The sequence below is a fragment of the Cornus florida genome, unplaced genomic scaffold (genome assembly GCF_030987335.1).
Source record: "Cornus florida cultivar Cherokee Brave unplaced genomic scaffold, ASM3098733v1 CherokeeBrave_3.0.0_Hap2_Chr01, whole genome shotgun sequence".
Taxonomy (NCBI): Eukaryota; Viridiplantae; Streptophyta; class Magnoliopsida; order Cornales; family Cornaceae; genus Cornus; species Cornus florida.
The window spans coordinates 100,143,423-100,158,645 of record NW_026775571.1 but is presented as its reverse complement, the minus strand read 5'-3'; the positions used below and the strand labels follow the sequence as shown (position 1 = coordinate 100,158,645).

The following is a 15,223-nucleotide window of genomic DNA, read 5'->3' as shown; positions in this document are numbered from 1 at the left end:
TTAAGGCATTAAGCACAAAGTAAGAATGGAAACATACAATCAGCCTTCTTCCATTGCCACCGACAGCCTGATCCAGGCCACTTTCGCCTCTGCAGACCTGATCCAGGCCGCGTTAGCGGCCTCCGCAGACCTGATCCAGGCCTCGTCCGCCTCCGCAAATCCACACCAGATCCGGCCCATTAATTATTTATTTTTTTTAGAAGAAATTTCTAGAGAGAGAAATTTAGAGAGGGATTCATGAGAGACAAATATAGAGAGAGAGGATTGTGAGTGAGTGATTTTTAGAGAGAGAAATGAGTTGAGTGCAATATAGAATAGATGTGTGTTGTGTATATATTATGTGATGGGTGAAATATGGGTTGAATATGGTTAATCATATTTAACTCATTACGACCCTCAAATTAAGTGGTTAAAAATTACCCAACCTATCTTGACATTCAAACTAAATATGATTCACCCATAATCATGAAAAGAAAGACGCATATGGGCGAGTTAATAATTTCTGACCTATTTTGTCATCCCTAATATGTCTTAATAGCCTAGATGTCTATACATATAGACAGAACCTCATTTCTTACAACAAATTAGAAGGGTGAGAATTTAAAAAATGGAGTGGAACAACTGAAGAGTTATAGACAGAATCTCATTTGTAACAGCAAATTAGAAGAGCGAGAATTTAAAAAATGAGGTGGAACAAAGTATAAAGGGTATTGTAGAGCCGGTAATGGAAAAACTCCAACATGTGACCTTTAACATGCATTGATGAGAATAATGATTATTGTGAATTATGTGACACCCAATCCCCTCACCACGTGCTATTGTATGACTTTTGTAACAAGCATTTGTAACTAACTAGACATGAATAGTCTAGACATCTTTAGACTAGCAATGTCTTTGTGTTAATGGGCTTTACCTGGGTCTACTTTTTGTTTGTTATTTGTGATTTATTTACTTGACAGAGCACATGTTTCGTGGACAGTGTCTCTAGACCTTTTTAGTTTTGCATAAATAAAAAAAATTTGTTTTGCATACAAGGAATCTCAGTGACTGTTGAATAACTAATTGCTTTTATTGTAAGTAAAAAAATTTATCCAGATTTTTGCTTTATCCGATCCATCTAAAAGATACTTGATATCATGTTCAATATGGATGTTAATCCTATACATACGTCAAACAATGAAATATATATATATATATAACAACTAAATGATTATAAGTGCAAAACTATTGATTTGGGTGCATCTAGTGGACTCATGTCCAAGTTTTATATGCATTAGACAACTCTGAGATGTTTAAATTTTATTTGCCAGAAAGGAACTGATCCACACTTTCCAAGTAATAGTCTTACTTTTGGATTAGGAGGGCAAATTTAAGTAATGTGTCTTCTAGTGTCTTTAAAATGACAATAATAATTTTAAATTATAATTTTAAATTGATAATGTAATAATTTTAGATTGACAATGCAACAATTATAATATAATATATATCGTAAGTGTTATATTACTGTTGCATATAATGTATTGCATTGCGATGTAATGTGTTATATTGTTTATTTAATAATGGTTAAGATGAACAAATAACATGCGAGTAATAAGAGAGGATTCGAATCTTTTACTTATACTTTTTTGCTACTGGTAATATAACAATATTTTTCCATCAGTATTACGTAATATTGGGCATTACATTGACACCATACTTTGCTTTCCTTTCTTCTGTATCATTTGAAATTATTATATGCAACTCTATTATCTCCATGAGAAATATTTTTTGTTCTCATTCATCTGTTGAATATCCATCCATTGGTAGGAAAAGTAAGAAATTGCTTTAAGTTGTACTTTGCAGCTTGTTTCTATATATGATATTTGAAGATTATGGGCTTTGGCACAACAATTATGTTCCTCCGTAAAGGAATGTACAACTAACCCTTGTAAAATATGTAATGACAAGATTTGAGTGAATAAAAAAAATGATGAATTTGTTAGAAGCGGATCTATTTGATGTTTTGTCATATGCGAAGGGGTGGCAAATTATCCTGCCCGGCACTATTGGGACAAATACGCGCAAGTACACGGCGTGAACATAAATAGATACTAATCTAGTCATGCCTGTCTCATTTATAACGCATGCTTACGTAAATATCTACATATAATACTAAAAATGCTAAAATATCATTTCATAAACTAAACACGAAAACATGATAACATGGGTGTTTTATTAGACGGTTTTAGACAAGAGTGGATCTACTTTATTAAATGAAAACGAGTATGAGGAAGGATCCTCTGTCACAAACTCGATCAGTTGTCATCCCTGTGCAGACCTCTCTCCTATTTCTTATTGCATGGACCCTCTCCCACCTCCATCTTGTTGCTTACCAAGAATGCCCTAGACTCACATAAGCTCTCTCCCAAGCCTTCAGCCTCGTCAACTTTCGGAGACTGTGACGTGTTGTTACCTTAGAAAGTCTTTCTTCCAACCCGAGTGAATATGGGGCTCATCATCTTTAGTTGCTGTGATTATTGTGCCTTTATTTCTCACACCCTCTAGATTGGCCTCCTCCACAGTTCCACTCACTCAATTTTAGAATTTTTATTGTGTCAAAGTCTTTTCAATTCTGCCGAATGTCCCATCGAGCGCTTAGAAATATAAAATGGTTTGGAATGTATCATGTTACCAAACACTTCTGATTTTCTTAGATTTTTTACTCGTCCTTCTTTTCTTCCAATATATTTCACTTTATCTTTTCCATATATTTTAACATTGTAAGGGTTCTTTGAATTTTATACTTAGATTAAATATACGAAAAATGGATGATATCAAATTACAGAGTAAAAATGGAAGATGAATGATCTATCTCTGGCTTGGCGTGAACCCTCTCCTTTAATAGCCTCCTTTCTTTCTCACTTCACGGGTCTCGAGAGCTTTGATGCTAGATCCGTCTAGGATAGTGATGATGGCTCTATAAAATTACATAGGGTTATAATGATCTTTTTATCCAAAAGATGTTACTGTCGCATTGAATGCACATCCCTTCAAAAGCGACGGTAGCTGGTAAGTAATAAATGTGATTTATAAATGTTGCAGGAAGACATGTGGGTGACTAGGTTTTTCCTCGACCTTGTCCAAAAGATGTTACTGTCGTATTGAATGCACATCCTTTCAAAAGCGGTAACTGGTAAGCAATAAATGTGATTTATAAGTGTTGCAGGGAGACACGTGGGTGACTAGGTTTTTCCTCGACCTTGTCCTTGAGCAGAAGCAAAGTGCTCGACCTTGTCCTTGAGCAGAAGCAAAGTGTCCAGGTATGAGTAAAAAGCTATGTACTTGTCTACACCCTGTGATGCCATGTGTTGACGTGGGACACGTCCCCTACAAACATCTTTTTTTTTTTTGTTTTTTGAAAGGTCCCCAACAAACATCTCGGGTACATTAATTTGTCTAACTTTTAGCATATCTGTAGAGGAAAATGCAATTCAAATTATTTGGTATTTAATTGCAATTGGAGAGTTACTCGATGATGCAGTGATTCAAATTATGTTATTTAGTACATAAAAATCAACTCAAATACGCTACTATAAATTTTAAGCACATATGTTTACAATGAAACATAGGAAAAATAGAGAAATCTCTTTTGAGTTTTTCGTTTATATCATATAAACCCATTCAAGGGGAAAAAATTTAAGAGAAATGATGCAATAACTAACTACCTAGCATTTGATAACACTTCAATCAAATAAAATAACTTATGATTTTAATTATTTTTGTTGTGTATGTGTATTTGATATTAAAGACATTCCGGCACATCTATGCCTTCACTCACTCTATTTTCTCTCTCTTCAAAGATTGTGAAATCAAATAAAAAATTATTAAACGATTTCAGGTCAATTATGTGATGACACATGAACGTGTCAAGTTTATATTAATATTAATTCATTTTTGTTTATATGTCAATGCATGATTAGTCGAAACCAATGATTCGAGGTAATACAATAATGTTTGGCAATGAAAAAAAAAAAGAAAAAAAGAAAAGAAAAGAAAAGCACATGTTCATTTTTGTACTAAATAATTGATCAACAATTTTAACTTTCTTTTCTAAGGTAACAGAAGTCACACATCCCTCACTAAATAAATGTTAACTTATTTCAAATTAACTTATTAATCTGAGCTTGATGCAAGTCCCGGGCAAATTCAATATATGAAATTATCGCCACTGTAAAGTCTAGAAAGAGTTAAATTTGCATTAAGAAAAAATTATTATTATTTTTTAATATTTTGTACCAATAACTTTCAAATTACAGTAGAAGAATTTTATGATTAAACCCAAAAGCCTACTAATTTTGCACCACCGAAAGAGATCCGCCGAAATAACAGAGGACCTTTCTTGGGAAAGATGGGTGGTCATCTACCTCAGGATCAGCCGTTGATCCCACCTACCTCATCACATGCCGTTGGTATCATCTACCCCACCTAATCTTTATCATCTACCAGCTTTAATAATTAGTTTTAACTTAAAAAACTCAACAAATCTTATTAATAAATTACTTAAATAACAAGAATATATTAAAAAACCATACTTATAAAAATACTACTCGAATTTTACTGTAAATACTAAAAAGAAAATGAGTATTGTACACTCTCTCTTGGATCTTGACGAGTCACTCACTCACAGTCACAGACCCCCCCTCTGCAAATAGAAATAAATACCCTATCTTTCTCTCAAATTCCGTAACGCACTCTCTCTCTCTCTCTCTCTGTCTCACACGTCTCAGTTTCGTCCTCGTCCTCGTCCTCGTCCTCGTCCTCGCTGTACCTCATCGTCGTGTGACGTCATTTGCCGGCGATTATGGGTCTCAAGTCTTTCATTGAAGTCCACTCGGACTCTCATTTCCCGATCGAGAACCTCCCGTACGGCGTGTTCAAGCCCGAACCCGGTTCAGAGCCTCGGCCGGGCGTTGCAATAGGCGAATATGTTTTGGACTTATCGGTGATAGCTTCGGCCGGTCTTTTCGACGGGCTGACTCTCAAGAACTCCGATTGCTTCAATCAGGTACTACTTGGATTTTCACTTCTCTCTCTGTCTCAGTACTTACACTGGGAGTCAATTTTAGATTGTGTTATGAGTATCTTAATAGTTCATTTTTGGGTGCTTTTAAGTTCAATTTTTAATGTTTAATGTTAATATTTGAATAAGAAGCAGTGTTTGGTTGCTAAGAAACTGGTGAAAAACAATACAAAGGGAAAACTCAAACAATATGTATATATAAATATATATTCATATGAACACTTGTAATATGGTTGGAAGGATTTTCAATTTAAACGCTACTATCTGAATAAGCAGCAGTGTTTGGTTGCTAAGAAATTGGTGGAAAACAACATAAAGGGAAAATCAAGAGCAATAATTTAAGCCGAGAAGCAAGGACTGTACTTCTAAATGCTACCATGTGTTTGAAACTAAACATTAGAAAGTGTAAAACCTAAAATTACTTCTATATCTGAGATATATTCGCCTCTGTTTTCTTCGAAACTTAACTGAACTTTAGAATTATAATCCTCTTTTTCTTATATATTAATAAAATTTAGAATTGAACCTTAAATCCACTATTCTATCTTAGATGCCACAAAGGCACTTAACCACTGCATTATTTTAAAAATATGTATATAAATAAATAAAGAAGAAGAAGAAACCAAACAGAGTCTTCATTCTGCCTCTCATTTTCTTATATTGTCAAAAAAACAATAGAAATAATGACTTGTGGGTGTATATATTTCTATATAATACTCCTTGACATGGTTTGATGGACAATACCAATATATACTTAAATACACCACATAAAATGTGTGTGAAATTTCCCCCTCTATAGAGACTGTAATTTGGATTGTGGCTAGAAAAGTTATATAATTGTTTATTAATTTTGTATGTTTTGATGCCAGCCTAATCTTAACAAGTTCCTGGGAATGGGACGGACAGCATGGAAGGAAGCTCGTGCAACAATTCAAAAGCTGTTATCATGTAATGTAACTTTGTAATTATCTAATATTGTGTGCTTTTTTTTTTTGTCCTTCCATTTTTCTCCCTCAATAAAGTAAGTTGTGAGGCTAAGCGTTATCTGCAGCTCAAATTCTATATAAGATTTGACACTGCTCCTTTGATGGGATAGGGGAATGACCATTTCCTGTCACTGAAAGAAGGAAACTCCATTTTTAATCTAATTTAAGAAAAAATAACAGAACATTTTATTTTTCCAATGCAGTTAGTGAACCGGCATTGCGCGACAATGCAATTCTGAGGCAAAAATCACTTGTGCCAATGGTAAGACTCCTGTCCTGAATATGTAATTTAGCCAAAGATGTTTGTCATTCCAATGCAAGTTCTATGCCTGATGCTCCAGGACAAGGTGCAAATGCTTCTTCCTATTGCAATAGGAGACTACACAGACTTCTTTTCATCGATGCATCATGCAAAGAATTGCGGTACTATATTTCGTGGACCAGAGAACCCAATTCCAGCAAACTGGTGGGTTTATTTTGAAATTTATCTGTTGACAGACTGGGAATAACAGTTAGTTCCCCAGTTTTTTCAGCCTAGAGTTGTGAAATCCAATGGCTTTTCAGGTTCCACCTTCCTATTGCATATCATGGACGAGCATCATCTATTGTTATTTCCGGCACTGATATTATCAGACCAAAGTAAGGAAATTTAACTTCCCTGCATTGTTTTTGCCTTTTTAAGATTCTGATTTGGATGTTTGTTTTTAATCATATAATATGTACATGAATAAAGAGTGTCAAAATGGAACACGATGCTGCAAAAAATCCTCATACACTCTGATCTAAATTTTTATGAATAAATAACAGTTGTTCAATTTGTTTAAAGCTTAAATATACCCTGCATTCGTGTCCACATGCTTGCAGAATGATTTTTGACTATTCTTATTTGAATAGTAATGCATAATGTATTATTGGATATCTATTAAGTGTTTTGTCCAATATTCTGGAGTGAAGCTTGTATTGCCAGCTGTAGCTCTTCTTAGAGGACGTCTTTATAGTGTGTGTGTATGTTTCTCTTCTTGTTTTAATTTTTTTTTGTTGCTGTTGATGTGTCCAATGTATCTTTTGATTTATTATACAAGATGACTTTGTAATGAATTGAATATAATATATATATATATATATATATATATTGTAAAAATAAGTAAATCTTACACCCATCAATAATCTTTTTGTTGGATTTATCTTTTGACAACATAGATGCATTTTTCATGTTTATCATGCATGCGAAAAATCAAATCAACATTGTGCTTGAGTAGAGATTTACTTATTATATTTTATTAAGAGAATATGAATTCATGTATTGGGAGAATAGTTATTATATCATTGACATTTTATTTGGCATTCATGAAAAAAGAAAAGAATAAAAGAAAGATAACAATTAAGGTATATAATCCAATGGTTTGTTTGAATAAGGACCAATTTTACATAAAACTTTTTTGAGGTGAAGAATGCTTCGCTAGTTATAGATTGACTCTATAACATACATATACATATATACATGTAGGCATATTGGATGTAAAGGGAACAAAAAGCGACATGATGTTGCATCCATAGAGTGAACTTTGACGCTTTCTTTAATTCAAAGAGGGGCAATCCCATCCAAACAACTTTAGTTTTTATAGTCAGAGTATATTGGATTCATAATGAATCAGCCAGTTAATGTCTGCAGTGCATCAATCAGTTTTCACAATATTTATATATTGTATATCAACTCTGGGAAATGCGTTGAAAAACAATCAAATATTAACTGTGTATATGTTTCTATCAAGTTGTATTTGTAATCTGTTTGTATGCATATGCAAATGTATATGAAAGGCACTTGTGTTGCAAGGCGATCACAAATTTTTCTTGTTTACATGGTGATTCAGTGTCCTTTGTGTTCTGGATTTGTTTGGATGTTCGTCCTCACTTATCATACTTGCCTGGGTCTCATCTGATGTTTTTTACCATATTGCTTCTTCAACAGAGGTCAAGGTCATCCATCTGCCAATTCGCCACCATATTTTGGACCTTCGCGAAAGCTAGACTTTGAGCTAGAAATGGTAAGCTTTTGTGATGTGCCTCAGTAGAAAATTAATCATTTTATATAATTACCATAGATTAATCTAAAGTGGATGACTGATTTTAGCATCTGTTTCTGTTTAATATGTCAATTTATTATCATATTGTTATTACCTTTTTGTTGTACCTTAGCTTTAGAACTGTTTCCAATTTTCACCCCATGTTTCTACTATGTTCCTAGGCTGCTGTAGTTGGTCCAGGAAATGAATTAGGAAAGCCTATCAATGTCAATGAGGCTTCTGATCATATCTTCGGACTTGTCTTGTTGAATGACTGGAGTGGTATGTATGATATTCTTTGCTTTATTTCCTAGCATCTGGCTTAATTGTGGATGCTATATTGATTAGAAGTTGGTTTGGACAGCTAGAGATATTCAAGCGTGGGAATATGTGCCTCTTGGTCCTTTTCTTGGGAAGAGTTTTGGTAAGGAATGCGAGCGGTATTGCTCCATCATTTGAATTATATTCATGAAGCTACAGATATGTCAACTGCACATTGTCCTGTTCTCATGATCGCATGTGTAATCTTATTTTTATGTGATTTATAACATCCAGGTTATTTCAGCTGGACCTTATTTTTTATCTTAAATTCATACAGGTACGACGATATCCCCATGGATTGTGACCTTAGATGCTCTAGAACCCTTTGCTTGTGATGCTCCCAAACAGGTAACTTTCTTCAAAATGTTTCAGCGCATAAAACTATTATTCAAAATTTGCACTAGCATGCTAAATCCTGTGTGCTGTAAATTGCAGAGCCCTTATCCATTGCCATATCTTGCCGAAAAGATATCCAAAAATTTTGACATTTCCTTGGAGGTACATCTCACTGCTCTATATACATCTATACTGGTTAACATAATATCATAGTGGCCATCTTATTTCTTGAAAATTTTCCCTTTTGATAATCTTACAAAATATTTGCCTTGTAGATTGTAAAATAGTCAAATGTAAACACATTCTTAAAGAAATGCTGTCTACTTTTTATTTTATTTTTCTATATATAATGATGGAACTTCCTCCTTGTTTCAAGGTTCTAATTAAACCTGCTGGACAAAAGCATTCATCCATTGTTACAAGGAGCAACTTCAACCACTTGTAAGGAGTATTGCTTTTAGTAAATTTAATTCTTATTTACCTGCAAAATAGATTGATTTCTTTCAATTAATGACAATTTGTTTTATTACCGAACCCCCCCCCCCCCCCCCCCCCTTTTTTTTTTTTTTCATTTTTTTTTTTCATTAGCAAGAATTACACTAACACACCCACTTTTTGCCCCTATGGGGACTCCTCAACCTTCTACTTTGGAAAGTGAGGAAGTATCATCAGGCTACAAGGCCTTAGATTACTGACTCCTTTTTCAGGTCACTTCTGTCCAAAAGTCACACATATAGGCTGATAATTAGATCAAACTAGCATTGCCTGGAATGGTCTAGATCACCTGTCTAATGATTTACTTTAAGACTGCCACAGATTTATTGGTGCTCTGTAAATATATATTCCTTAAAGCATCACAAATCAGTGATGTATATAATTTATATCACTTGCATATTACAGCAAAAAAACTTTTAACTAAGCATAATGTCACGGGCCTAGAGATTTGGCGCAGTGGCACGGCCCGTGCGGCACTAAGGCGTTGCTTCAGCTCGCGCAAGCGCCTTGGTCAACCACCACGATCTGCCCTCCCAAGGATATATGCTGACTGGTTTCGACCTGTCTTGGTCTCATCAGGAGAACGGCTCCAGTTCCCGACCAGTTTGTGCAGGGATGGCCAACTCCCTTCTTTATAGTCAAGTCCACGACCAACGACAAGCTCCTCGCACTCAACCGAGTCGACCTGTCTGAACTCTGAAGAGGTACCATCCTATGCTCCTGCACGCCCCTTCCCTGGAACCATTCCCAGTCAAACTCTGCTCTTTGCCAACCAGCATGCGTGTCTTCCATCCTCCAAGCGTCTTAGGAATCACTTTGTGATACTCTCCCCCACCCAAATCCTGCGACGCCCTCGTCGTAGTGCGGCGCTTCACTACTGCGTCCACTCCCTTCCAAATCCTGCCTCCATGCGGTATGCTCACCTTCCCACCATCGCTTCCTTGTGCAGCTCTCTGCACTGCACTCGCCCAATGATAGGCCTCGGACCAAGGGGACGTCCACTCCTCAAGGACGTGACTCTTCTCCGTCATGCCGCTTCTGCGACATCCCGAGTAAGCAAGGGCCTCCTGCCGACTTGATGCTCGCCCTTCACCAGGGTTTGCATCACCCAAGGACTAAGCACGAATTTTGGTGTACGCGGCTCTCTGGCCCTCCAATGCGCAACTTCAACGGACGCGTCTTCTTGGGGAGATGGAGGCTTTCCCTCCAACTGCATTGATTCCTCCTTATCGACGCAGCTTCAGTGCACCGTCTTCATTCTCAGACCCCTCCCAGATCGACAAGTGGGCACCCAACCATGCTTTACCCCAAGTCCTGCTCTGATACCATTTGTCACGGGCCTAGAGATTTGGCGCAGCGGCACGGCCCGTGCGGCACCAAGGCATTGCTTCAGCTCGCGCAACTACTTGGTCAGCCTAACTCCCGTGCACACCTTAGCCAACACACTCCCCTCGTGCGCTTACTAGTGTTGTAGTGGCTCTCGCCCTCTCCTCACTTGGCTTGCACACTCACACATACTAAGACACTTAAGTTGGCAAGGAAAGAATACTTCTATTACTTCAAAGAATGCTTTATACAAGGCTAGCACTCAAACTCTCTACAAGGCTCTCAAGACTCATTCTAAGACTTGTTAGCTACAAAATGAAGTCCTACTCCTATTTATAGGCATCCCCATCCCTAATGGATGGCTAGGATGCATTCTAACCAATGGTGGAGATTGATTCTCTAGAATCTTCTCCCACCTTCTTCACACTTCCATACTTATCTACTAGTATCTACAACATTCTAAAACTCTTCATACTACTCCACACAATTCTAGAGAACTCTAGAATATACCACACATATCTAGAATCTTCCACACAACTTGAGACAACTCCGGAAGACTCTATAAACTCCACTCGCCATGCAGTTGCCATGCAGCGTCCTCCTCAGCGTCTGCGTGTCGCCTGCGTGGCACGACCTCCATAGGCGGGGCATGACATTCTCCCCCACCCATTTCCGTGATGCCCTCGTCACGGTTTCTTTAGCTGACCCAGCCTCTCGCAGGTCATCAGCACTTGCGCATATGTCCTTGGCCCAAACGTACGAGCGCCCTTCGGGAGATGTGAGGTTCTCACGAGCTCCATCGTGTTGACTGCCACCTCTGGACTCTCCTTCCTGCCCACGAGCGGCACCATGCATGCGGCCTTGCCATTCTCGCCTCCAAGTATCATCAACGCACCAAGGTATGGTAGTGGCGCGGCGTTGTTCCTGTCCATGAACTCCAACCCCAGCACCATGTCGTGGTCGTCCATCTCCGCAACTTGGAAGTCGGCCTTGCCCTTCCATTCTTGCATGCATAGCTCCACCTCCTTGCACACTCTACTCATGCGTGCCTCCTCGGAGTTGACGGCCTTGATCCAGCCCTCCGTCTTGCGCATCTCCAAGCCAAGGCGTTGTGCCTCCTCCGGGGTAATGAAGTTGTGTGTGGCGCTCGTGTCCACCAACGCTTGCACGACTTTGCCACCAACCTGCGCATCCACATAGCGCACCCCAGCTATCTTCTTTGTCTTGCCCTTCTTCTTGGTGTCATGCGCCATGCTACTCAGCATCTGCATAGTCCGCATGCACCTTTCTTCATCGCTGTCTGCATCGTCCATCTTACACTTGCCCTTATCCTTCACAAGGGCACTCATGGTCTTCTTGTTGGGGCAGTGTCGCAATAGGTGCGGCTCTTCGCACAAGTAGCACTTCGGTGGCTCTCACTTGCCCTTGTCACGGCTCTCCCCTTTGCCACTAGCCTTGGACCTCTCTCCATGGTCCTTGCCCTTATCATGGCGTGGGCGTGTCTCCTCATCGCTGTGCTCATCATTACTGGACTTAGGCAAGCCCCCTTTCTTGAAGCGTTGGTCTCCCCCACCTTTGCCGTGGTTCCTCTTGGGAGACGTGGCCCTCTTGTCATCGCGCCTAAAGTCTTCAAGGCTCTCCGCTATAGCCATTGCGGATGCCAAATCTCTAGGCTCCCTCCTTCTCAGCTCTATGGCTACCCAAAACTACGGCCCATCAATGAACAAGCACATGCGTTGCCGCTCTTGTATCTCTGGGATCTCCAGCATCAAGTTGGAGTACTCCTTCACATACTCCCTTATGCTGCCCTTTTGCTTCAGGCGCCTTAGGTTGATCATGGCAAGGTCCTCGACGCACTCGGGGTAAAACTGCCTCTTGAGCTATCTCTTGAACTCCTCCCATTGTGTCAACCGCTCTTGCGGCTCTATCGGTGAAGTGCTGCCTCCACCATAGAGTGGCAGTGTCCGTGAGGTACATAGTGCCTGTCTGCACCTTCTCATCATCCTCGATCTCCATGCACTCGAAGTACCGCTCTATGTGCCAGAATAAGTTGTCAATCTGGCGCGCATTCCTTACCCCATCGTACTCTTTGGGCTCCAGCGCCTTCTTCTTCCTTGGCTTCACCACGACCTCGCGCGCCTGGGAGAACTCCTTGCACTCGGCAATCTCCACGCGCAAGTCGTCTACCCGATCATGCAAGTCCCTTTCGTTCTCTTGTGCCTTGTTGGCGATGCCATCAATCAGCTCGTAGAGCTCCGCCATCTTTCTCTCGAGCCTGTTAAACTTGGTCTCCGTGTAGACCAAGTGTGTGGCAAGCTTCTCCTCCAAGCTCAGCTCCAAGACGTGGACTTGGTGGTCTCCTCCGCTAGCCATGTCTACTCCAACAAAGCTCCCTTGACGAATATGCTCTGATACCAATTGTCACGGGTTTAGAGTTTCAGCACCACTCTAGCTGCTCCCGTGCGGCACCAAGGCGTTGCTTCAACTCGCGCAAGCGCCTTGGTCAGCCACCACGACTTGCCCTCCCAAGGATACATGCTGATTGGTTTCGACCTGCCTTGGTCTCATCAGGGAAACGGCTCCAGCTTCCGACTAGTTTGTGCAGGGATGGCCAACTCCCTTCTTCATAGTCAAGTCCACGACCAGCGACAAGCTCCTCGCACTCAACCGAGTCGACCTGCTTGAACTCTGAAGAGGTACCATCCTGTGCTCTTGCACGCCCCTTCCCTGGAACCATTCCCAGTCAAACTCTGTTCTTTGCCAACCAGCATTCGTGTCTTCCATCCTCCAAGCGTCTTAGGAATCACTTCGTGACAATAAGCTTCCAATATCTACACATGCACGTATACTGATTGTCAAACATACTTATTGAACAAAGCAATTTGATGAAGTTTAGGAAAGCTAATCTCTATTCTCATACTTTTTCATAGAATTTAATTTGTTGTTCAGTAATGCAAAATTTATTCAATTTACGTATAGGTACTGGACATTGACTCAACAACTTGCACATCATACTATTAATGGTTGCAACTTGAGGCCTGGCGATCTCCTTGCGACTGGGACAATCAGTGGACCTGTAAGCTTTCGCTATACTTGTGATGGCATTAGTGCTTTGATGTTACAGTTCTGCTTTTCATTTTAATCACTCAAATTATAGGCAAATATTTATAATATCGTGCTACTAAAGTTCAATGGCCGCCTGAATTTTCTACAGGATCCAGAATCTTATGGATGCTTACTAGAGTTAACATGGAATGGACAGAAACCACTATCTTTGGGTGGAACAGATCGTCATTTTCTAGAAGATGGAGATGAAGTCACTTTTACCGGTTGTTGCAAGGTCTGTTGTCATAGAACTTTCGGTTCTTTATTCTATCCAACATGTTATGGTTAGGTTTTCATGTACATTTACAAAAGATCTTATGCATACAAGATTCATAATTCAAGACTTAAAAAGGAACCTAATAAGTTTGAGTGACCAACATAATTTTACTGCTCTCTTTTGAGATCTTTGGTTGATGGTGAAAGTAACCTAGACAGTTTTCTTTAAAGTTTGGGTTGCATATTGGTCCTACTTGAATACGTCTTATGTCCTAGTTCTAGTTATGAGTTAGACAATTATTTATAAATCTTTAGTTGATCTCAAATTTCAGAATTAGTTTGGCTTCTCCTATTCACAAAGACACATGCTGCTTTATAATATCCTTTGGTTTCTATCATGTTTCTTTTTCATACATTGGTTTCATTTTAATGTAGTAGTTTTTATCATCTTGAAAATCGACTACCCAATTGAAATATCAGTCTAATGATGATTGTGTTTTCTATTAAAAGCATTAGAGATTTAGGAGGATACCTCACCCCAAAAATCTACCAAATGATAAGAGTAATGGTAAATAAATAAAATGAAACGAAAATAAAGTATTCTGGACGATGCTGTATAAAACTTTCAGACTGTGATGATGCGACTAGTATATTGAAGGGCCTTCCTTGAATATTTGAGGTTGGGAAGATTGAGGTCTTACCGTCTTTGAGACAAAACAAATTGGTTCTTAATAAATGGTGTGACTATTTTTATAATCAAATCGAACTATATCCTATATTGAAACGGTATAACCAGTTTTGCTTCTTGTTTTAGAGATGTCAACATCCCATTCGCCGTATTATTTTTATTTTTTTTAAATTTTGATTTTCTTCTGGTTTAAAGTAATTGGTTCTTTGTGCCCAGTCTTCATATCTCCCTAGTGAAAAATAGTCACGATCATCTGATTTTGAACATGCATAGACTGATTAGTTCACATTTGGACTCATTTGCAGGGGAATGGTTACAATGTTGGATTTGGAACGTGTTCTGGGAAGATTCTTCCGGCACCACTTTGATCAGCTACTGCATATGGTGACCTGAATGTTCCTTAATGCATATCCCGGAAGACGGTCTAGCAGTCTCGTATTCCTTCCTAAGTTTAGCCCATCCAAGTAGGTAGCAACTAAGGACTTAAAAGGTTTTTTTTTTCCTTCCCAGAATTTGTTACTACAAGTTGATATGTCCTTGTGCTATGTAAATCACAATTGCTCCAGTTTAAGTACTTATTTCTATCAATAATGACATGTTAATAGCACTGAATCATTCTAAACCTATG

The 15,223-nt window shown here is 38.9% G+C and overlaps 1 protein-coding gene across 1 annotated transcript; it reads left to right on the top strand.

Annotated features, from left to right (window-relative positions):
* The first annotated feature begins 4,679 nt into the window (after positions 1-4,679).
* On the top strand, positions 4,680-15,207 carry LOC132308995 (fumarylacetoacetase). The gene is made up of 14 exons (XM_059807338.1): positions 4,680-5,044; positions 5,929-6,007; positions 6,249-6,307; positions 6,387-6,511; positions 6,610-6,684; positions 8,015-8,090; positions 8,291-8,390; positions 8,473-8,532; positions 8,707-8,777; positions 8,865-8,927; positions 9,142-9,206; positions 13,566-13,662; positions 13,801-13,926; positions 14,901-15,207. Exons 1-14 carry the CDS (start codon positions 4,841-4,843, stop codon positions 14,961-14,963), a joined length of 1,263 nt encoding a protein of 420 aa, XP_059663321.1. The 5' UTR covers positions 4,680-4,840; the 3' UTR covers positions 14,964-15,207.
* The last annotated feature ends 16 nt before the right edge of the window (positions 15,208-15,223 follow it).